At 29.9% G+C, this 23,888-nt stretch overlaps 1 protein-coding gene across 1 annotated transcript in view; it reads left to right on the top strand.

Annotated features, from left to right (window-relative positions):
* Positions 1-15,875, top strand: part of LOC122270614 (reticulon-4-interacting protein 1 homolog, mitochondrial-like) — an 18,620-nt gene extending 2,745 nt beyond the window's left edge. Inside the window, exons 2-9 of the mRNA XM_071184527.1 lie at positions 232-371; positions 2,325-2,480; positions 4,315-4,407; positions 8,189-8,382; positions 9,535-9,720; positions 10,569-10,749; positions 13,068-13,163; positions 15,652-15,875. Of these exons, the coding sequence (XP_071040628.1) occupies positions 232-371; positions 2,325-2,480; positions 4,315-4,407; positions 8,189-8,382; positions 9,535-9,720; positions 10,569-10,749; positions 13,068-13,163; positions 15,652-15,762 (1,157 nt within the window). The 3' untranslated portion in view covers positions 15,763-15,875. The remainder of the gene's footprint in view (positions 1-231; positions 372-2,324; positions 2,481-4,314; positions 4,408-8,188; positions 8,383-9,534; positions 9,721-10,568; positions 10,750-13,067; positions 13,164-15,651) is intronic.
* The last annotated feature ends 8,013 nt before the right edge of the window (positions 15,876-23,888 follow it).

Here is a 23,888-nt window from a genome sequence, read left to right on the forward strand (position 1 = left end):
TCGATAGAAAAATAATAATTTTTATAACTCGAACATTTTATTCACGTTAAAACACATTACAGAAATAATGTAAAATAAAATAAACAAACAAAAATAAAATAAAAATCTCTCTTCGTCGCTGGGTATCGAAGCCAGGTTTCTCTTGTCCGCAGCGTTCTATCTCGTTTTACAATAAATCTTTTGAATAATAAATTCTTTTCTACATCCAAACTTCATCCGATTATTTTTCAGTTGCATCATCTATTTTGTTTGGAATTGTGGGTGCTGCCACCATAGGAATTGTGAGCAGTCTACACGCCATCTGTTGCCGACATGTTAAACCTAGGAGAAGAGTCAAAGGAATAGCCCTTAGATCTTATCATGGAATTTCGGTGAGTTCATCACAATTATTAAGCTTCATTACGGATCTAGTTCAATAATTAGAAATCTCTAAAAGACAGCCAATTAAAAAAAAAATGAATTGATCTTTTTGCAGGTACATTTCAAGACTCACGCGTTAAATTTAGAAAACTATGGATGACACCAATGTGCACTGCGAACTCTTTACTACCGATACTTCCGGGTTACTGTTTCCGGTGTATTTTGAAGCCATTCGACTCGCAACATAGTATTTGTTACCTGGTTTATTATTTGCGTTTTAAGAATCGTCTTGTAAAGACCTTTCATTTTCAAACATATGGATCGTTATAAGACACTTCTTATTTTACCAAAATAAATAAATAAATAAAGTCTTCGGATCAACCTCAGGGATCTTTACGAGACCGTCGTCAATAGCCCATTGTGCAGCTCTAGTGAATGAACTACAACAACAACCAAAAAATATACAAGCTTCAAAATTTAATTCTAAGGAACAATTTCGAAAATGATCTTAATATCGATGCTCGGCAATATGCTAACACTAACGTCTTATGATTCCATGGCTTGCAACTAGAAAAACAATAATGAACTGTAAAAAACGAGTCCTTCCTAAATCTAACAACCATGTTAGCTTTTTTAAACAATACATCTCTAAGGAAGTAAAACAAATGTTCACTTCAAATTCACCAGAATTGCTTAATATATTATGAAATACAGAAGATTTGAGGTCAGAAATTATGTAATCATTTTTTTTCTTCATTGAAAACAAAATTATCTGTTTGAAAATATCGCTTAGTAGAATAGTATGAAGTAAGCAGCTGTATACTTTCTAACCGGAAGTAGAGCAAGTCAAGAACCCGAGATTGTTGGTGCTCACATTTATATTGAAAACATCATCTACTTTGAATGAGTCCCCCTCAGATAGGTCAAATGATCACTTAGGTCCATAATGACGTTTTATTTAATGGCGATTGGATCAAATTGCTTTGTCCATTAAAATTTCATGACATGGTGGATTTTTTTAGCAGTCTCTGGCCATATTATTAGACACACTATAAGATTCTATGTAAAATCTTAATTATCAGGTTATACAGCTTTATTATTCTTATTCGACTGAAACCGGTTTGCACTTGTTTACGTTCGTGTATCAATTAGTAAACTTTAAAAAAATAGTTCAGTACAGACGTTAAAAAAATAGTACAGTACAGAACCCGTTATCCGGAAATCAGAAAACCGGAAATCCAAAAAACCGGAACGAAATTCGATAAATTTTCCCGCAATTTTTAAAAAAAAAACATTTTTTTTTCCTTATAAGATTTTGGGATTTTTCTTTCTTTTTTGAAAGATGTTTACCTTACCATCATTTCAGAAGTAATCATTAGTGTATTACCTCATCGTTTTTTCTTATTTTTAAGATTATTTCCAAAAAAAAAATTTTTTTGTTGGGNTCCAGGGTTTAACACTAAAAAAACGGCTTTTGGTAGCGATTCAGAAAACCGGAAAAATCAGTTATCCGGAATAGCGATAATCCCGATCGTTCCGGATAATCGGTTCTCTACTGTATATTAATGCAAATAGGAAGTATATAAAAAAAATCGCCTAAATTATAGCCTATTACTTGTATGTTTAAATATAACCTATAAACTTGTGCAAAACATGCCATTATTAAAATACTACAGTGCGTCGAATAATTTGATCTAATTATTATAATATACTTACATAATACCTTAGATAATAAATATTATATATTTGTATAATATATCGTTTAATGTATCCAATCGTCGAATTTATATTATACATCGTCTCATTTAACCCATTGATACAACAACGCGAACGAGTGCAAACTGGTCACATTAAAACAATAAAGCTGTAAATATATCACCTGATAATTATGATTTTGCATAGAATCAATTACTGTGTTTCGAATAATTTGACCACGGGCTATATATATTCTTCTTTTTTTATAGTCAATCGAGGTGCGAAATGATCTGTCTTATCCGAAGATTCTCAATCCAGATGAAGTGCTCATCAAAGTGGTTGCAGCGGGATTAGAAACAGTGGATTTTATGATCACACAGGGATATGGAAGTTCCATCAGATCTTACTTAAAGCAAAACAATGAGGTGGTATATCACATATTCTACAATCACGTGCCGTTTTAAAAATTTGCATGATCTAATGCTCAAAATTTCCGAAACGACAGTCATATTTTTAATCCAGTTTTCCAGTTTGCAATCAACTACTATTGAGGTTGGCAAGAGAGTAATTTAGGCTCGTTTGGGTAATATATATATATATATATATATATATAGTAGGCATTACGCCCTCCGAACATACAATAAAACTTCGCCACTGAGTGGAGGAATGGCATTGTCGTGTTGTCTTTGGCTATAGTCCCAACCTTGTAACATCGGATTATGATTTATATGATCCAACTTTACAAAAAGTAATTAAATGATAAAAATTTCAGTAATGGCGATGACGTAGCTTGATTGAGTTTTTTGTTGATTGGAACCAGAAGAGTCATGAAGCTACAAAAGATAGCAAAAGGAACGATTAGATTTCATTTTTTTTTTATTTTATTGTTTTTATGCGACTGAAGCCGGTTTGCACTTGTTTAAGTTAGTGTATCAGTTGGTTTAATTTGACGATATATAATATAAATTCGACGGTAGGATAAATTAGACGATATATTATATAAATATAGAATGTTTATTTTGTCAAGCATTATATTAGTATATTATAATAATTATATCAAATTAGTAGATGCACTGCAGTTCTTTAATAATGACATGATATGCCAGAGTTTATAGGCAATACTTTTATATTTAAACATACATGTAATGGATTTTTACACAGTAAATTTTTTATATACTTCCTATTTGTATTTATTTTTAACGCAATGCTTTCCAATGTTAATCAATTGATACAGGAGCTTGCAAACCGGTTTCATCCGAGTAAAAATAATAAAGCTGTATAGTATTATTTGATAATTATAATTTTACATAGAATCTTATCTTATAGTGCGTCTGTAAAGGGACTGTACTCTGAATAAAAAAAAAATCTACATCAGTGTCTCTAGACAGATCTGTTAGCTGACACTTTTGAATAAATTTTTACCTTCCCGGGACATTTCTTTAACGTTGCGTTTAATCATCTCTCTCTCAATTTTTAGCACTTTTCTGTCCCGTGTATTTTGAAAATGTTTCGTTTCATAATGACATGTAATGTTCATACTCTTTGAGATGATTTAATTGTAGATCAAACATCACACCTTGAATCACGAAACATTCCAATTAATGTTCTGCACTCTATTTTTCGCGTCTTTTCCATATTATTTCATTTTATATTCTAACCGTCGTTGAACAGCCGACCCAATTTTTGGGTTTACGACAACTAATGTTGGACTCCGTAGCCTTGTCATTTTGAACCCAATCCAGAAGACAAAGGAACTCCTGGATCAAGTATTGGGAGGAATTTGCTTCCGTGGAGGACATTTTGATGGAACTAACCAGCATTTGTGTGACATGTACAGGGGGACCAACGGAACCTCCCAGGGTTAGCCTGACGGCAAAGAGACTCTAACTCATGATCCGCCTACCACCGACGATATTTCACGTCAACACTGTGATCGGTGCTAGCCTTATGGGAATTCGTATCGACCAGATATCGCTGGGATTCGAACGCCTTATCCCCTGAGCCATCGCGGCTCCCTTCTCCATATTAGAAAATAATGACAAAAAACAAAAACAAAAAACAAGTCAAATCGTATGGACATGGGATGGTTCGAATAAATGGGAATGTTGTATTGCGCTTTCGAAAGAAGTACTAGCTCCAAGAAAAGGTGCTACCTTCTGTCCAGCAAATTAAAACGGCTTTGGTCCTTGGAACTCACTCATGCAAAATAGTATGGGAATGAAAAGTTTACACTTTAATTTGGATGCATTTTTCTTTTAGCACGCAAATGGCACTGTAATACTCGGACGAGAATGCTCTGGAGTTGTGCTTGAAACTGGTCGTGACGTCACTTCCTTCTTCGAAGGTGACGAGGTAAGGTAATTTTTTGTTGCTATTATAATTTGTTTCCGAATTATGGTTCAAAAATGTACACGTGGGTTATATAAGAAGATGATATTTCTCCAAACGCAATCTTAGATTTTATTGATGTGAAAATATAATCTTTTAATAAGTCTCAAATGTGTTAATTCTTTTATCCATAAAATTAAACCCGTTACGTTAAAAATCATAGTTTATTTACGATTAGACCAAAATGGCTTACGATGAAGAAAAAAAATTTCTGCTGGAACAGAAATTGTTTGGAAAAGACGTAAGTTTCAGGATCTGAACTCATCGGACTACTTTTTTTTTCAGTTATTTTATACAATGTTGTAATTTTAAAACTGTAAATTAGATATTTTAGGAATATTTTTTATTATTAAGGGGTAATCTTCTCATTTATTTATAATTTTTTGCTGGGGGGAGGGAGTTAATGCTTAAAATCTTTTTTAGTGAAGGACATTCTTCCAGACATAATTATTATATCATCAAAGCTCTTTAATTACAAAAGAAATAATTAATAAGAGCAGAGCGTGATTATCGCCTAGGCCCAATAGGCATGGGCCTCAAAAATAAGTAAAAAGTCCTCAATATTATTATTTCTTTTAAATACTGAAAGAAATAGTTTTTCTAAACAAAAAAAAAGAAGCATTTTTTTTTTTTAAATTTTCGCTATATAGTGATACGACCAAACTCACGTAAACATTGCACTAATCAAATTCGAAAAAAAGGTGGGCTAGTTTTGTGTTCGTTTAACTAATGAATAATTACAGATTAATGACACAGCAAAAAGTCCCTGATAGTTCTTGTTTGTGGTCACCAAATGTCCTTAACTATTTTTATTTGAGCATGAACTTTAGCGAAAATCACTAATATCTATTGTTTGTGGTCGCCTAACTATTTCTTATTTTGACATAACATTGTTTTATATTTTGTTAGTAGATGCGTAAACTTTATCTTCGAAAAATAATCTTTAATTGTCTGCTCTTTAGAATGTTTCTCTTGTAGTTCAATCGATTCTTTTTTACTGTCAGGACTACTCTTCAGTAATTTAATATCGAAACATTTTGCAAAGGGCCCGGAAAATTTGGTGGGCCATGATCCTGCTATTGATCCATCTCTGAATAAGAAAAGTACATTTACAACTTCTGGTTTAGTTTGATGGGATCGGGATGTTTGCGAGTGGGGAGTGGGAATATTTTAAAACGTTTCAGATTTTTGTTCTTAAATCTTGGGTTCAGTGAAGAAGAGGATCTTCGCTTTTATCCTCTGTGCTATAAGGGGAAGTTAGTCAGATTTTTGTTTTTAGTGAGAATTGTATTTTCCTGCCATGTTCATTATGTATTTTTAACTCAAAATTTACATAATAAGCGAAGCACATTTATAACCAGAACTTTTGTCGAAATGGATGGTTGACCGTGCGAAACTAAACATTGATGGAACACTAGGAGTTAAATTCGTCGAAAGACTTCCGGATTGCAACTTCCGATTGATTTTCGTGCCTAAGTTTGAAAAAGGGCGCCATCCAACATTATTATACTTGTAGTGTTTACAATGTAACGCCTTTTTCCAATTTAAATTCCAACGAAACAAATCATATATGAATTTGGAAGACTCAGAAAGCATGCTATGCTCTGCAAAATGCAACCCTGAAAATAACTAACGGTGATATTTTACATAAATAAAGCCAAATGTGGGATAAAACTCAAAACATGGCAAACCTTGCACTGTATTTATGTTTTGATATTAATTTTCTTCCATTTGTTTTCGATTCACAACCAGTTAAAATTTGTTAACTGCAGAGAACTCTTATGAATGGTAAAATTGCGCGTTAATTTAACGATTCTTACGTGACATGATGATTTCTTACTGTTCTTCTAGACAAATTCATATTTCTTCGAAATTTAAAAAAATGCGTTATATTGTAAACACTGCGAGTATAATATTTGATGGCGCCCTTTTTTAAGCTTAAGCTTAAAAATCACGGGGAAGCAGCAACCCACCCGAAAGTGCTAAGCTTTACAAGGTCAACCATTCATAAAACCATTCATGTTTTTAGTTGTATAATAAAAATAATTATGTTATTCTCATTTGAAAATTTACATAAATCTATCGAATGTATTAAATAGTTATATAATATTTAAATTCTACCCACTTAGCTTTTCGTATTCATATCAATATTTTCTTTTAATTGTGTATATGTTTGATCAACGGACTAATTTTATTTTAAGGAATATTGCTTATATGCATATTCTAAATGAAGTATTCTTGATTTGTACTGTATCATGAAAATAACTTTGCTGACTCTTGTCATATCTTACTGTAATTATTAATTGGAGCGGACATTGTTGAAAGGGGGTATGCTAAAAAAGTCTGCACTTTCGAGAAATACTGAAGAAAACTGTGTCCACTGTAGAAAGATTGTTTTAATTGCTTCCAAATTGTTGGATTTTCTTCCTTAGGTAGTCTAGAAAATGACTAGGTATTTGATATCAAGAAATGGGTATAGCTGTTGGAATTATGCTTTTTAGAAATTTAGCACATATCCCCATTTAACATACAAACATAAAAACAATGACAACAAAAAAGAAGAATGTTGAAATCAATAATTTTATTTCCTAAAAAAATATTTTGACAGATTGCAAAATTTGATGGCAAATCACAAGTACGTGTTTTCAGTCAATAATATACAGAAATTGTTCATTCAGTTCCATCATTGAGATTTTCTGTAACTGAGTTAGCTTCCGTTTGAGTCTTTGGCCATCTCTGCAATTTTTCGATCGAAATGGGCTACAGGTGGCAAACTCTCTACCTATGGCAGCACTTCACCATTAGCGTGTGGAGAGTCATAGAAGAAGGAAGAACGTCTTGATTTTCAAATAGAGATTAAAATGTTTTAAGTTAGGAAACTATATGGAACTGAAAACTACATTAAATATAGTCCTAAAAGAAAACATCATGGAAACTCTAAAAAAATATTTTTAACAATTAGATACGAAAAATATTTTAAAAAAGGAAAAATATGGAAGTGCATTTCTATACAACTGAAAAGAGGAGGAGAGGGAAGGCGTATTCGAACGCTGCGATCGCTTATTTTAAACACGAGTAGATAAGTGTTAAATGATAATATTAAAGTTAATAGGCCTTACTTTGTCACAATTACGAAAACATAATATTGCTAAGCATCATTCTAGCACTGGTTACAATAATTATTATTGTAATGGATTATTGTATTCGTTATTCGATACTCCATGATACACTGTTGCTATAGTTATACAAAGTCATTGTAAAAACGGGGCATTATGCTACATATATTAAAGTTTATAGGTCTCACTTTGTCACAATTACGAAAACATTATATTGATAAGCATCATCCTTGCACTGATTACAATAATTATTATTGTAATGGATTATTGTACAATTATTGTATTCGATTCCCCATGAAACACTATTGCTGTAGTTATACAAAGTCGTTGTAGAAACGGGCCATGTGCTACACATACCCCTTTTTGAAAATAAACTAAAACTACTGGGGGAAGTGACTCGAGGTGTAGGCATGATTCATATCCCGTTCCAATTCTGTACCTGTACAGATTCCAGAACCAATCAAAAACTTATATCCGTAAAAATGTTACATACCCGCTTTTAACATTGACAGCTTCAATTTTAGAGTTACTGAATAACACAAATGGTTAGATAGGGTGTTAGTTATGTAGTTGCCACCATTTTTGAGATATGCTAAAATGTTTAGTGACAGCTGTGAATTTCTGAATAGGTGTGGGTGGTGTCTCCTTATTGTCTGGAGGGTCTGATGGTTGAATATTGCGTAGTAAAAGAATTCTATGTCTCACTCAAACCACGGAATTTAACGTTTGAAGAAGCAGCCAGCCTGCCTTATACTGCTATACAAGTCTGTAATGCAGTCATCCATCAAGCTAAACTGAACCCAAAGACAACCATCAATAAAAGGTATTTCAGGGTTTTATGAAAAATATTTATTTACAAATGGTTCAAAATCTGAAAAAACTTTGACAATATTTTCAAAAGGTGAGCGGTAAATAATTGAGGTGACCTCCAGGAGTTGTTATCACATAAGTTTACGAACTATTAAACATTTTTATTTTCTTTTAATCGAAATTTAAGAGGGCGCCATAACACGGAGGAAAATTTTAGCAGCAAATTTTCTTTCTCTTTCATTACTAATTTAAAATGTAGAAAAAGTGAGTTCAGACAGAGTAAGCCAAGAAATTTCAAATACTGAAAGGAAAATTTTAAAATGTACAAATGAAAATAAATTATGAGATGATAACTTAAGATTACGAAACGGAGAAGTTCTCTTTTAATAATTTGTTTGCATTTCAATATTTTGAAGTATTTTTTGCAGCAATTGAAACTTTACTCTAGGTTTGCCTGAACGCACTTTTTCTACACTTTGAATTTTAAATTAGTAATAGGAGAAAGAGAATTTGCCTCGAAAATTTTCTTTCGCGGAATGGCGTCCTCTTAATTCTCGAGATAAAAAAACTAATTTTCATTTTGAGATGAGAGCGGGCGCCATCTTTGAACCAAAACGTAAAAACTATGAGTCAAGTTATATATATATAACTTTTTTCTCAATTAGTCATGGCAACAAACGATGTCTTTTTTTTCCAGACCTGTTCTTGTACGACGGCCTTTGAGGGTAACATCTTTGGGCAATCTTTTTTCTTCATTGGATGTAAGTGGTAATAGTTTTTTGTTTACATCACACTAGAGATGCGCAATTGGCAACAGTCTGGGAAACAAATCAGAGGATGATCCAGAGGCATCGCAATGTTATCCTGTGCTGAAGCTCCCCAAAGTTTAACGAGGGTCGCGCACACCTTTGCAGGCCGTCTCACCTTCCCACTGACAATTGATGCTTGACTTCGGTGATCTACTGGGAAGGTAGTCTTGCTATCAAACTATGTGGGACACTCATTGTATTTAAATTGAATAATATCCAATGAGACTTTGAAAACGAAGAATTTATCTGGGAGTCGAATTTCAGAAAATTTTCTTTTTATTTGTGTATATTTGACTGTGGTATTTTCCACGATTATAAGAAGGGCTTCTTAAATACTTTGAATGTTACTATTTTAGGATATTGATACTGGCGGGCAATACACCCTTCGGTTTGTTTGCGATGCAGTTGCTGAAGTCTTGGGGAGGTGACGTCACAACAGCAGTCCCTACTGCCGGTCTACCCATGTCCCGAGTTCTAAAGGCCGATGATGTGATTGTTTACACAGTGACAGACTACGAAATGGAACTACGCAGGAGGAAGAAGTGAGTCAATTTACGATTTTTGTTACCGCAATAGACAACGCGACAAGCGATGATACGACATTATCAAAACCTGACGAGATTAAAACCTATTAGATTAGTAGAGGAAACTGAGATAATTTATAGCAATTCATACAATCAAACTGGTTTTGATACTACCTTTCTCAACGGTGATTCGTCAGATGTTAATAAGTTTGTTCCTCAACGTCCGCATTTCCATATATATATATATATATATAGATAGATAGATAGATTGTAAACCTTAGAATTGTTATAGCTTTCGCGAGTTTTTGATTACATATAATAAAATTATTTATGTAACCATATTCACTTATTCTTTTTGGTGGTTAAAAAAAACTACTCTATGTCAACTTGTTTACTGCATCCTAATTTTTCCTTTTGTATTGTAAATCAGGTTTGATATGGTGATTAACTCAATGGGGACTATAGTCCATCCATTGTGTTTAGACGTCTGTTCACCTGGAGGCAGAGTCATAACCTTCACTACANTTTAAAGCAATTCATGCAATCAAATTGGTTTTGATACCTTTCTCAAAAGTGATTCATCAGATGTTAATAAGCTTGTTCCTTAACGTCCGTATTTTCCAACTTTATTTTTGTCTATAATACCAAAAACTTAAACTTGGTTATGTCCAGTAGTAAGATAATATATATATGCATAAATGCAAGATTATAAAACTTAGAATTGTTATAGTTTTTCGCGAGTTTTTGATTACATATAATAAAATTATTTATGTAACCATATTCACTTATTCTTTTTGGTGGTTTAAAAAAAAACTACTCTATGTCAGCTTGTTTACTGCATCTTTTCCTTTTGTATTGTAAATCAGGTTTGATATGGTGATTAACTCAATGGGGACTATAGTCCATCCATTGTGTTTAGACGTCTGTTCACCTGGAGGCAGAGTCATAACCTTCACTACAACCTCCTTGCTGTTATCTGATAAATTTGGAGTTTTCTTTGGTTCCCTCATAGCCCTGGCGATGCAAGTTACGGCGTGGATGAAAAAGGTAAAGACATTCCTATTTAGCAAGTAGAAAATAGACATATTAATTAAGTTATACAGCACACAAGAAGAAAAAAATGGAACACCTTGAATAACCTTTGATTTTATGATTGGATTTTTTATGTACTAATATTCAACCTTCATGTTTTTCTAAGTCTCACCTTAAATGTGTCTATTTAAGGATATTATCAGAGTGAACGATATTTTAAGTTACCGAATCAGGCATCCTCTTTTCAACCGATTTTGATTCCTGACCCTTAAAATATGAGAAAAAACATAATCTGGGAATTAGGGTACCAATAGCTTGGTGAGGAAAACAGTTGAAAATGTACCATTTTTTGTGCACTGGTATACTACATACTGTTTGTTTGTTGAGATTCAAGTTCCAGATGGCTGCCTTTATGGAAGCAGGATTTTCCACTTTAATTGTAGGTGAGATGAAAGTATGATTCATTCTTAGTTGGTTAAATGGTCAAAACGGTGCATACCAACAATACAGTGGAACATCACAGCAACTGTCAGCTAAACTTGTGATGGGTAGCCAGTAACCTAAATTATTTAAACCATACTACAGACGTGTTGACTCAGGGGGTAGAACATTCGCCTATTAATGAGGTGAACCGGGTTTGAATCCCAACGTTGGCTGGTTGATACGAATTCCGCGTCCGGCTTGCACCGACCACATTTTTGGCGTAAAATATCCTCAGTGGTAGACGGATCATGGGTTAGAGTCCCCTTGCCGTCAGACTAACTGTGGGTAGTTTTCGTGGTCTTCTTCTCTATTTAACACGAATGTGGGTTAGTTTCATCAAAAAAGTCCTCCACGAAGGCAGATTTCTCTCAATACTTAATCCAGATGTTCCCTTGTCTTCTGGATTGGGTTCAAAATGACAAAACGACGGAGTTGAACATTAGTTGTCATAAACCCAAAAAATTGGGTCGGCCATTCAACGACGGGTTATATGTATAAAAAAAACATTAATTCTAGGAATCATTATTCAAGAGGCTGAGGGGTAACAAAAAATTATTACAAAATTTTTCTTTTCTTATTTAAAAAATTTCTGTTATCTGTTGGATCTATTGGAAGGGGCATTAGTATAGAAGGGTGACCTAAAAAAAATCAAGAGTTTTAAAAAAATGAATAACGAACAAAATTAGCTTTTGAACCCAGTTCAAAAGTCAAGGGAGCTCCTGGATCAATTATTAAGAGTATCAAGTATTAAGAGTCCTTCACGAGGCAAATTTGCCTCGTGAAGGACTTTTTGATGGAACTAACCCGCATTTGAGTTACATGGAAGACCAAGAGAACCTCCTACGGTTAGCTTGACAGCTAAGGGACTCCAACCAGAAAAATCCAGAAGATATTACAAAATAATATAAATTCCACTCTAATTGTTGCAAGATGGGCTAAACATTTTACCCATACGTTGAATTTAAGGATTTCTATAGTCATCACAATAGGAAAACTACAATATTTTCCAGTTATGTTATGATTGACAATAAACATACTTGAAATGTTATATTTGTGTTTACTCATAACTTCGAATATTAATGGGCATTTAATTCATCAAAGATAGTTATAAGAATTTTTTAATTAATTTAAAAAGAGAGTTCTGAATAAAAATAAACTGAACATTTTAGATCAAAAAAGCTTTGAACTGATTTCTATAAATGAGGTTTGGTTCTCTATGTATTAGTAATACTTATTTAAATATTCTAGCAAGCAATAATCTGTACAAAAATTCCATTTCAAGAGATATTTAAAGGAAATCTACTCAATTTTTGAAAATTTTCTAAAATGTACAAAAACCAGGATAATTTTAAATAAACCAGTAGACCAGGAGAAACTGGCAAAATCCAGTAGTCTGCTGGAAAATCAAATCCAGTAGAGTGGCATGCTTGTACGCAAGCGTTACAAAAACGGTACTTACAATCCAGATACACCTCGTACAAGTTCAGACTCCAGCTGCTAATCAGGATTTACATTTTCAAAATGCTTCTTCCAAATTTTTTCCTTATAATGACATATATGTGAACTTAGCTTTTAAGATGCCATTTGGAGTGTGCAATTGTGGTGAAAGGAATTAAGTTTGAAAATTAAAGATTTATTTATTTTCTTGTGTATGTTGTGAAGTAAAAATAATAGCTACCTAAAATGGTATTTTGATATTCTAATTTTTTTCAATCCAACAAGTAAAATTCCTGGCAGCAGATCTGTAGAAATATTTTTATTTTTATTCATCAGAAAGAAATAACTTCGTAAAAAAAATTTCTTTTTGTAAAAAATTGAATAATGGAAAAATTACAATTTTTGTTTTCTAGATGAGTGAAGGGAAACTGAACAGTTTTTGTTGGGATACGCTGACCTATGATAGAGAGTACCTAAACATAGCTTGCAGATTAGTGGAAGAAAACAAGGTTATTTTATTTTATTAAATAATTATTATTTTTTGCACATGCAACTTCTTTTGAAAAAAAGAAAACATTTTATCACGGTTTATGAAAATCATAATTATTATAAAGAAATAATAAAAAAAAATCAAAATTTTAAATTTTTTTGCATTTACCAATATAACAAACATCCGATGCCCTAGCAACATTGTCGAAGAAGATAACACATCTTGCAGAAATTTTTTTTATTTGGGAAGCAAAGAAGTTGGGGTTTTTTTTTGTTGTTGTTTTTGTTAACTGCAGAAGTTTTCGAAATATATTTTTCTGCAGAACTTTTTTTTCCCTTTCTGCAGACTTTAATTCAAAAATTCAGAATTCAGGTAGAATTTCAGATTGATGTTGTAAAAAGTATTCCCAAATAGCAAAAATATTAAAAAAGTCAACAATACAAATATTTTTTAAGAACAGGAGAGCATCACCAATAATATTAGAATATGTATTCTTTTATATGTAGATTTTAAAAAAAATAATCCTACGTTTATAGTTATAAACATTATATACTGTTCTAATCTATACATTAATTCTCCTTTTTGTAAACAGAAAGTGCTTCTGTTACTTTAAATTAGTAACATATATATTTGCTACAGTTAAAAATGTCTCTCAGAAAGGTATTAATACAAGAGAGAATTTAGAATATAAATCAGTTCTAGCAGAAAACGAAAAAATTTTTAAGGTATGTGTGTTAGCACCACAGCACTTTGTCAGGGATTAGAAAGTCAGAATACAATTCTAGTAGAAAACAACAAATGTCTTGCAAAGACATATCTAAACCCCTGATGAAGTGCTATCCTGCTAACACACATATCTTAAAATTTTTGTCGTTTTCTGTTCGAATTGTATTCTGACGTTCTGAATTAAAATAAAAAACAAATTTGGATTTATCTGCTTTAAGAGCTTTTTCTATTTTGATTTATTATTTTAAACGCTACCTACTTATTTTGTCTCCTTCTGAATTTGTAAATTAAGTTTCATTCTTTGATTAGATTACAAGAGAGAATTGTAGGGAAAAAAAATTCTGCCACAGAGATCCGATGAATGTGTTGATATTACTTTTAATGAAAGTGGTTAATGTAGTCAGTATAGACAAATCCTAGACTAAACGAAATAATAGTTATTTTTATTCAAGCTCAATGTATCTAGATTATTCATCAAGACTCTGTCGACTAATAAGCCTATGGAAATAATGTTAGTTAAATGGGAATTCAGTAGGGACCATTGTAAGTGTTCAGTAAATCTGAGTGTTCACTATAGGTTCATAAGAGCAGGGTTCAACAGCATAAGGTGCAATCAAGGTATCTGCTACATTTTAGATTTTCAAATTCATGACTTTTCATGACTAATTCCTAGAATTTTTCATGACTTAACGAAGTTACTATTTTCTCCGACAAAAACACAACAAGAAATTTAAAAAAAGCATTATAATAACATAAATTGAAATGATAGGTATAACCAAAACTGTTATACTCTGCATCTTCATATTTAAAGATTTTAAATTTAAAAAAAAAAAAAAAAAACAGAGTAAAGAAAGAGTTGAAGCCATAAAATAGCTGAAAAAAATACAAAAGCAAATAATTTTTTTCTGCAGAATTACATTCTAAAGATACTTTTCTTGTTCCTCTGAAAGGAAAGAAATACTCCTGATTTTTCTGTTCTCATTTCGGAATAAAAAAAATTCGCCAATGACTGGCTTGCTTCAGATAGAATTTTAAATCGATAAAAAAAAATAATAATAAATAAACAAAAACAAAAATTCTGAAATTACAGAAGTTTAAAAGATAATTCGCTCTAGAAATGTTTTTTCTTTCATTTTTTGAAAGAACATCGTAACTTTTAAAGAACAGGATAAAAACAATTTATATTTTAATACAATATGACTGTGAGTAATAAAATTAAACACACATGGTATCTTAATGAAATCAGGTTCCTTTTTTTTTTTTAATACCAGGGTTGACATTCATAATCTGCAAAAAAAAAATTCCTGTGTTTTTCCTGCGCATATTATACACTATTATTAATAAGAAACTCAGTCACTGTGTTCTTGTATGCTATACTAGGATAAAGATACTAGTTTTAGTTGCTGGAAAAACTTGGAGAAATAAGGAACATAAAATAAATAATGCTATAATAAATTAAATAATTTAATATAGCTAAAAAAATCATCTTAATAAATCCCATGGATTGTGCTTTGAGAGGTCTGGATTTTTTAAAAGACAAAAATTCCCTGTTTTTTCCCAGTCTGTAAGAAAAAATTCAAAATTCCCCGCATTTTAGATAATTTTTAAAATCCCTGTATTTTCCCAGTTTAACCTGTGAAGTGGCAACCCTTAATTAAGACAGAGAAAAAATTCTGGCAAACGTGTATTTAGGCTATGCATAATTTAAAATTTTTTTTTGCACAAGATAAAAATCATTTGAAGAATTTTTTTTAAATAATAAATATTTTGATTCCTTCCAGGTTTCACCCATTATTGAGAATGTATACTGCATAGATGAAGCTGTTTACGCATTTCAGCAACTCGCAAAATATGAAAACGTTGGAAAGAGTGTTATTCGAATTTCAAGCTGATTTCAATGCTTCTTTTGAGCACCAAAATGTCGATCCCCTGAATAAAACAAGCTCCACTCTAATTTTGGGTTTTTCATCAAATGACTATTAAATAAATAAAACACTTAAAACAATTTTTTCTTAGTAATGTGATAACATTAAACCTTTGTTAGTTAAATTTCTAACAAAAGCTTAAGAGGACACCATACCACGGGAGAAACTTTTCGTTACAAATTCCCTTTCCCTATCATGACTAATTTTAAAAAAAGAAAAGCAAGTTCAGGCAAATCTAAAGTAAGTCACGAAGTTTCTATTGCTGAAAAAAAAAATGCAAATATCAAAATGCAAACAAATTGTTGGAAGAGAACTTCTCGATTCCGAAATCCTAAGTTATCATCTCATAATTTACTTTTAAGTTGATATTTTAAAATTTTCTTTTCAGTATTTAAAGCTTCATTGCTTGCTTTAAGTTCATCTGAATTCACTTTCTCTATACTTTAAATTAGTTACATAGGTGAAAGAGATTTTGCGACGAAAAGTTTTTCCGGTGATATGGCATCCTCTTAAGACCAAGGTTGGTAAAAAAAAATTTATAATATTTACCAGCCAAGTTATCTAATAAAATATTTTAATAGTACTAAATATTATTTAAAAATATTAACATAGCTAAAACTGTTTTCTTACTGCTATTATTTAATTATTACTAACTAATCATTGAATGAATAAAATCATGGTTATATTTGTTTAAGCTGACAATATTAAAGACAGGAAGGCAATCTTAGATATTCAATGAAGAGCAAATAAGTTTAGGTCAGTATACATTAATGAAAAAAAAGTATTCTAAGATTTTTTGGACAAAGCATGTCTTTCATTGTTCAAAGCACTTGTAATTATAAAACTAGATTGGTATAATTAAAATATATTTATTGACACCCACATATTTTGCCCAATGAAAAATATCATTTAAAATCTTCAAACAACTGTCATCTATACCTGCCATTGGAGAAATAAAATAAAAGAGAATTCACTAGATACATTATGCATAATCATGCAAATCAAAAAGAGAAATTCAAAATTGGAAATAATATAATCATTTATATATAGCGAAGAAAAAAGTATGTATATAAATCCTAATCTAAAGAAAAAAATTTAAAACCATTATTCATAATTATTTAAACTATAAATTCCCAAAATGATGTAGCACTGGAAAAGCACCAACTGTTAAGAAATAAGAAAAGTATTTTTGCCATCAGCAAACCAAGTCTTTCTTCATAAAAATTTTTATCGAAAATTTTTTTTTTATTCAAAAATCTCTTTAAAAAATACCGAGAATATACAGATAAACAGAAGATAGTCGTGAAATACAGGGGTCTTCGTTAACACCAGATAACCAAGTCATTTAGACTGCTTTTTAATTTCAATAAGGAAAACAATGTTGTATATAATGACACAATTTCTTGAATTTTGTGACTTTTTGTACAACATATAATTTTTTTTACTCTTAATATTTACAATAACTTGCTATATAACTGCAAATAATATTTAAAATTAATTTAAAAAAAATTTTTTTTTACACATTAGCTATTCTTTCACAGTCTGCTTTTGGGCAATATAGGTATATACTAAGTTTCAGCCTTTCTAGTGTTAAAAAACAGGAGACTTGGCAGGTATGGCTATCGATTTTTAGTCTTTGTTATTATTGTTTGTTTCGAAATATAATAATTTGCCTTACTTCATGTTTCATTATTTCTTTGGATAAAACTTTCATTGTAAATAAAAGCTAACTTTAATCATAACCTAAAGAATATATTTATAAATAAAATTGTATACATTTTCGATATACAGTAGTATGAAATTAAGTGTCTTAGCAGTTTTGAATGAAACTAAACATTTATTTAAAAAAATAATAAATTTATGAATGACTCTTCATTACATATATTTCACATTTATGTAAATACTGAATAGTTAACTGGATTTAATCATTGTAAATTAAGTGAATAAAAAGAATGATTCAAATTTTTTAAATATATCTCCATCATACATGATTTTATTTCACTAAAAAACAGTAAATAAGTATAGTTCATTTTTCTTTTACATAACACAATTAAAAAGCCAAATTCTTTTTAAAAAATTCAGAAACATATTGAATAGATAATTCACTTTTGTTTTAGAATACGTGGATGGCCTCCTAGCTCAACATATCAAAATCTTGCAATTTGAGAATCACTTATGATGGAAAAAAGCGGAAATCTTAAAAAGTGGCATGTTGGAAATTATAATGTAATTAGCCTACTTATAAAATAATACTTATTTTAAAATACAATGAAAAACACCAAAAACTTATAAAATAATTTTAATTAACTTTCATTGTAAATAAAACCTAACTTTAATCATAACCTAAAGAATATATTTATAAATAAAATTGTATACATTTTCGATATACAGTAGTATGAAATTAAGTGTCTCAGCAGTTTTGAATGAAACTAAACATTTATTTAAAAAAATAATAAATTTATGAATGACTCTTCATTACATATATTTCACATTTATGTAAATACTGAATAGTTAACTGGATTTAATCATTGTAAATTAAGTGAATAAAAAGAATGATTCAAATTTTTTAAAATTAAGTGAATCTTAAAAAGTGGCATGTTGGTAATTATAATGTAATTAGCCTACTTATAAAATAATACTTATTTTAAAATACAATGAAAAACACCAGAAACTTATAAAATAATTTTAATTAACAAAATGAAACCTAGATCACAAGCACAATGAGAAATGATCATTTTTTACCATTGGAAGCTAAAACACAATCAGAATGAGAACAGTACATTAACTAAGCAATATTTACTATCTTCTCCTTAATAGATTGCTTGACCACGTGCTGGCCAGGCCAGGAGTTTTACTCTTATCGTCCTGCATTCGTCTCTCCTCTTCCTCCTGCAAAAACAACTGTATCAGGGTGCATAGCAAAATTTTATAACAAGAAATAGGCACCTTTTAAGTACTTTTTAAGCACTATATACATCAACAAAATACAAAATAATTCTCAAATACTTTACATGATCATGATAAAACAACTAGTTTATGACGAAAGACTCTTTTCTTGATTATATTAGTAATTATAAAATGATAGAGATATTTTTTGGTAAGATATCAGAGGGTGGAAAATGAAGTCTGAAATTGAATGCAGTAGAGTTGCACACAAGAGTGCAATAATCTCACCGAACTCAGCTTAGTAGACGCACATGCAGACTAAGTATTTCATCAAACATGTAAAATGATTGGTGCTTTCATACGCTACAGATCGACGGTATGCAGAAATAGATTGTGGTTGAATGAATTGTGAGAACGTTGAATAAAACAATGTGAAAAGCACGCTTTTCCATAATATGTGGCAAAAAAATCTCATTTTCGAGAAGGGAAAATTAAACACTTTTTAAAAACAACCAATGTAAAAAGCACCTTTAAGGGCTTATAAATAACAAGTTATAAATAAGCACTTTTTAAAAGCGCTATGCACCATGTGTATAAAGCATGAAATCGAAATGAAAGAATGTTTTGAGAAGAAATTATTAACTAAGGATATTTTTGATCAAATTCTCACAAAAATTTAGATCGTGCTAAAATATTTGGGTGAGTTGTGCCCAGACCTCCAGTTTCGTCAAGTTTTGAAATAATACTTATGACTTTTCCAGTTTTTATTGGAAGTATCTTATGCAAATTGATTGTTAAAACAACTGTTCTAAAGTATCTTTAAATTATGTTATAAAAATCTGTTTGACTGTGAGATCAGTCTAGTAAAAATGACAGTGGTAAGTAACTATGGATTCGTTCCAGATTTTATCAATTGCTATGATACTGATGTTTAAATCACTTTGATGTTTAGTAGTAATCTAAAACTGTTATACTTTTATTTAACAGCAAAACAAGTCAAGATATTTTGTAAAATAAATACTATTTTTGATTGTTAATCTTTTCCATGTTTTAGATTCTGAAAAGAAAGAACACAACAGAGTTTTCATGTATTCTTTATTTAAGAAAAATTGTTTTATTTATATTTCAGGGTGGCCACTCAAATCAGTTTTTGAATTCCCTGATTTTTCCCGGTTTTAAAGTAAAAATCTTAAAATTTCCAGGTCAGCATGTTTTCTCCTCCCCCCTCCCCTTTCTCATAAAGTGTAGGTGGGTACAAGAAAAGTGTCAATATTATAAAATAACCTTTATAAAAAGGGTATTTTATTTAAATGTTTTTGTTTTTTTTAATATATCATCTTGAACTAGATGTGGGGTAAATAATATTTTAGCTTGTAAAATGCATTGCTTTTAATGAATAATAAATGTTTTAAAGAGTTGAGTAGTTTTTGCACAAAATGTACTAAATACAGAATGGCCCCTCCAAAAAAAACCTTGGATAAGTACTGTTTAACATATTTTCATTAAGCAAAAGAAATTAATTCTAGGTGATTATACATCAATAAATTTCTATATTTATTTACATTTCAATATAGAACCATTTTATACTGTATTTTATCCAAACAGTGCTCTTTATAAAATTCATTGATATAATGTTCTTTAAACCAATATCTAAAGTCAAATGTTTAAATAGTGCTGTTTGTCTTGAATTAGCACTATTATTTTAAGAGATTTTCAGAATTCGCAAAGGCAAAATTGTCAAATTTCTTGTTGTATATTCTATAGAAAAAACTAGATAAAATTCTCTACATTTTATTCTTTTGTTTTCTTATTAGAAATTATATTTAAAGAATTCCAATCTAACCACATGGTATCTTAGTTTAGAATAGTTAAATGTTTTTGCAATTCCATGGTGTCAAGACGTAAAATATGAACGTAAATTTCTTAGAAAAATTATATAAAACATAAGTCAAGTTTATATTCATCAAATTTCTTTTTTAAATATTTAGTACATCATATCTAGCACATCATCACCTATTGAAAAACAATTTGTTTTATAAAAACTGATTATAATAAGTTAATTAAATGGTTAAATTGTTAGTGTCGGGTTTGCACAAAAGCAAAAAATGATCACTCATTTTGAAATTGTCTAAGCTCTGTGAATTTGTTAGTAATTTAAATGAAAACTTGACTGAATTTTACAGCTAACATTTGAATAAAAAATTCTATGCAGTTCTTAATTTGCAAAATATGATACATAATTAATTTGAAATTTTTTACTTCAGTGTCAGACGTAAATTTTTCAAGTTGCATATAAATTTAAGTAGATGATAACCATTATAATGACTGAAAATTACTTTAATTTTAAGCTTAAAACTATAAATATTATTTTTCAATACTTAAAACTATAAACATTATTTTTCATTATTTCAAAAATAAATTTATGTCTAAATAAAGTGGATATAATGGATGGTAAAATAATAAATTAAGAAAAAAATTCCAGTTTTTCTTCAAAATGCCCTGATTAGGTTTTTATCCTGATTAGGTTTTACCCAGTTTTTTTTCCTTCCAGTACATAAAAATTACTTAAAAATTCCCTGTTTTCCAGGTGAGTGGTCACCCTGTTTTTTAAATAATTTCAACAGGCAAATAAAATTTTTTCCTCCTCAATATTTTAAATAATTCTGTCAGACTACAAAAATAAAAGTTAAAATCTTTAAGAATAAAATTCATGATTTTTAGAATTTTAGGAAACCTTCTTACTCGATTTTGTTTGACCATACAGTGATAGGTGCATAAAATTCACCAATCAGATTCTCATTTTAAAATTTGTAGTTCAAATGAATTTTTATTTTTATAAAAAAGCCACAGTACAAAATTCAGTCAGCTCAGTGTTGGAAAATATTTTGTGTTAAAATTAAATCTTAGGTAGTTTTTGAAACATTTTAATGTAACACGAAATGGTTTCAGAACAATTATGAGAGCAATTCAAACACTGGAAGTCCGGGAACTCTTTCATTCACAAGAAACGGATTGTCTTCAAAAGGCACTGGACAAAACCTAGGTTTACATATTTTCGCCTTTTACATTTTTTAATGTTTATTTTGCAAAAAAAAAAATAAATAAATAAATTTATAACTGCTTAAATTGAAATTTTCTATTTTTTTTTTCATAGACACTTTCAGAACCTTTGATAACATTTAATCAGTCCCCAGGTAAACAAAATAATTCAAATTAAATATTATTAAAAATAAATAATAATGCATGCACATTTAATGAAAAAGGAATAAAACTATATCATTGCATATTTCTGAAAAGAAGTTAAAGTTAAGATCTTAATTTTTAAAAAGAAATTTAAATCACCCTTTTTAAATAAAGAGCTTAAATTTACAATTAGTTAAATTTTATAAATCCAATAGAGATATTTTGAAAGATAAATTATCACAATATATTTAAAACTGTATAATTACATGGAAAAGCCTTTTATACTCAAAAAGATATTTCCCCCCTCATTTTTACAGGTGAATCAACATAAAATTCACGAAAAATGAGCCCTAATTAAATACTTTTAAAGCACTCAATAAATATTTTTAATCATTTTCCAAAAAAAAAAAGAAAAATCATAATTAGGATCTATGCAGTAATAAAAATAATTTTTCTCGATTGTTTAAAGTTCTTAACTTATAAACATGAAATAAATAAAATTCAAAAATATTTTCAAAAACTTTACATAATCATGATAAAATAACTAGTTTCTGATAAATATTGCAGAGAAAATGGTGAAAACCATGCATTTTTTATGATTTAGAACGACAATTGACACAGCAAAGGAAAAAAAATCTCTTTTTAAACGATACAAAATTAAGCACTTTTTACAAACCCTAAATGAAAAAAAGCACCTTTAAAGGCTTTTAAAAAACATTAAAAAGAAATATATTAAATAATCATAAAATTATGAAAATTGAAACACTTTTAAAGATCATAGAAAATTTATACAAAAAAATAAAAGCTAATTCAACATCTACCCACTATGTCTATGATTTAAAAATTAAATTATTAAAACCTGTAATCTTTACAGGAGGAATCCCAGTATTCACATTATCAGTTATATTGTTTCTAGATAAATCAAAGCAAACTGTTACAGTGCAGCATCAAATCCAACAGTCTCTCGTGATTGCATTTTGCAACTCATTCATAATTACAGGATTGCCGCTCAAATTATGAATTTAAAAAAAATTCCCTGTGTTTTCCCTGTCTGTATTATACACAATATATTAAGAAGAAACAATTCATGTACTCTTGTATGAGCTATATTGGGGTAACTATACTAGCTTTAATTGCTGGAAAAACTTAAGAGTTAAAAAAGATACAGCTCAACAATTAAATAATTTAATATGGCTGAACAATCATCTTTAAATATACCGCAGATTAAACTTAGACAGGTCTGCAATTCTTTGTTTTTTCCAAGGACAAAAATTCTTTGTTTTTTCCCAGTTTGTAAGAAAAAATTTAAAATTCCCCGTTATTTCAGATCAGGGGTTTCCAACTTACATGAAGCCGCGGGCCACAATTAAAAACACAAATCAAATGGCGGGCCACAACTTTATCAAAATTTTATGAAGAACTTTTTTATGTTTGAAAGAACATTAAATATTACTGTCAGATTTTTAATAAGTTGTACAAAACAAAAGTATTGAATTACAAATTAAAATAAGAAGTAGAATATTAAAAATATTTAATTGTTATTAATAATATTTTTAAAAATATTAAATAAATAAAATAAATTCGGGCTACTATAACTTTAATGTGCACCTATGTATTAAACAAATAATGTGCAACAGATATCTAATTGTAAAGATATAAAACTTTAAAAAGGTTGATATTAAAACTTACATAGTGGCACACAAAATATTCAGTGAGAAAATTGAGATTTGTCTGCTACAACCACCAGAGAATAGATATTTACATTTAAAATTTACAAATGTGTGTGTAAATATTTTCGTCCAAAATGAGTGGTTGGTTTCAAAAAGTTAAATCGGATAATTTTTTCGAGAAAATTTCTGATACGCACATGCTAAATTATATTAACAAAATACANTTAAGTCTATGGAGGTGATCAGCGAGGCAGTCGTGCCAGCTTTCCAACTTAAAGGCAGCAACCGCATTGCTTTTCGGGTGATCAGAGATCTTATTCAGAATCTCCCTCCAGAACTTGTCCCCAATTTGTT

Source organism: Parasteatoda tepidariorum, chromosome 8, assembly GCF_043381705.1.
Source record: "Parasteatoda tepidariorum isolate YZ-2023 chromosome 8, CAS_Ptep_4.0, whole genome shotgun sequence".
NCBI classification, from domain to species: Eukaryota; Metazoa; Arthropoda; class Arachnida; order Araneae; family Theridiidae; genus Parasteatoda; species Parasteatoda tepidariorum.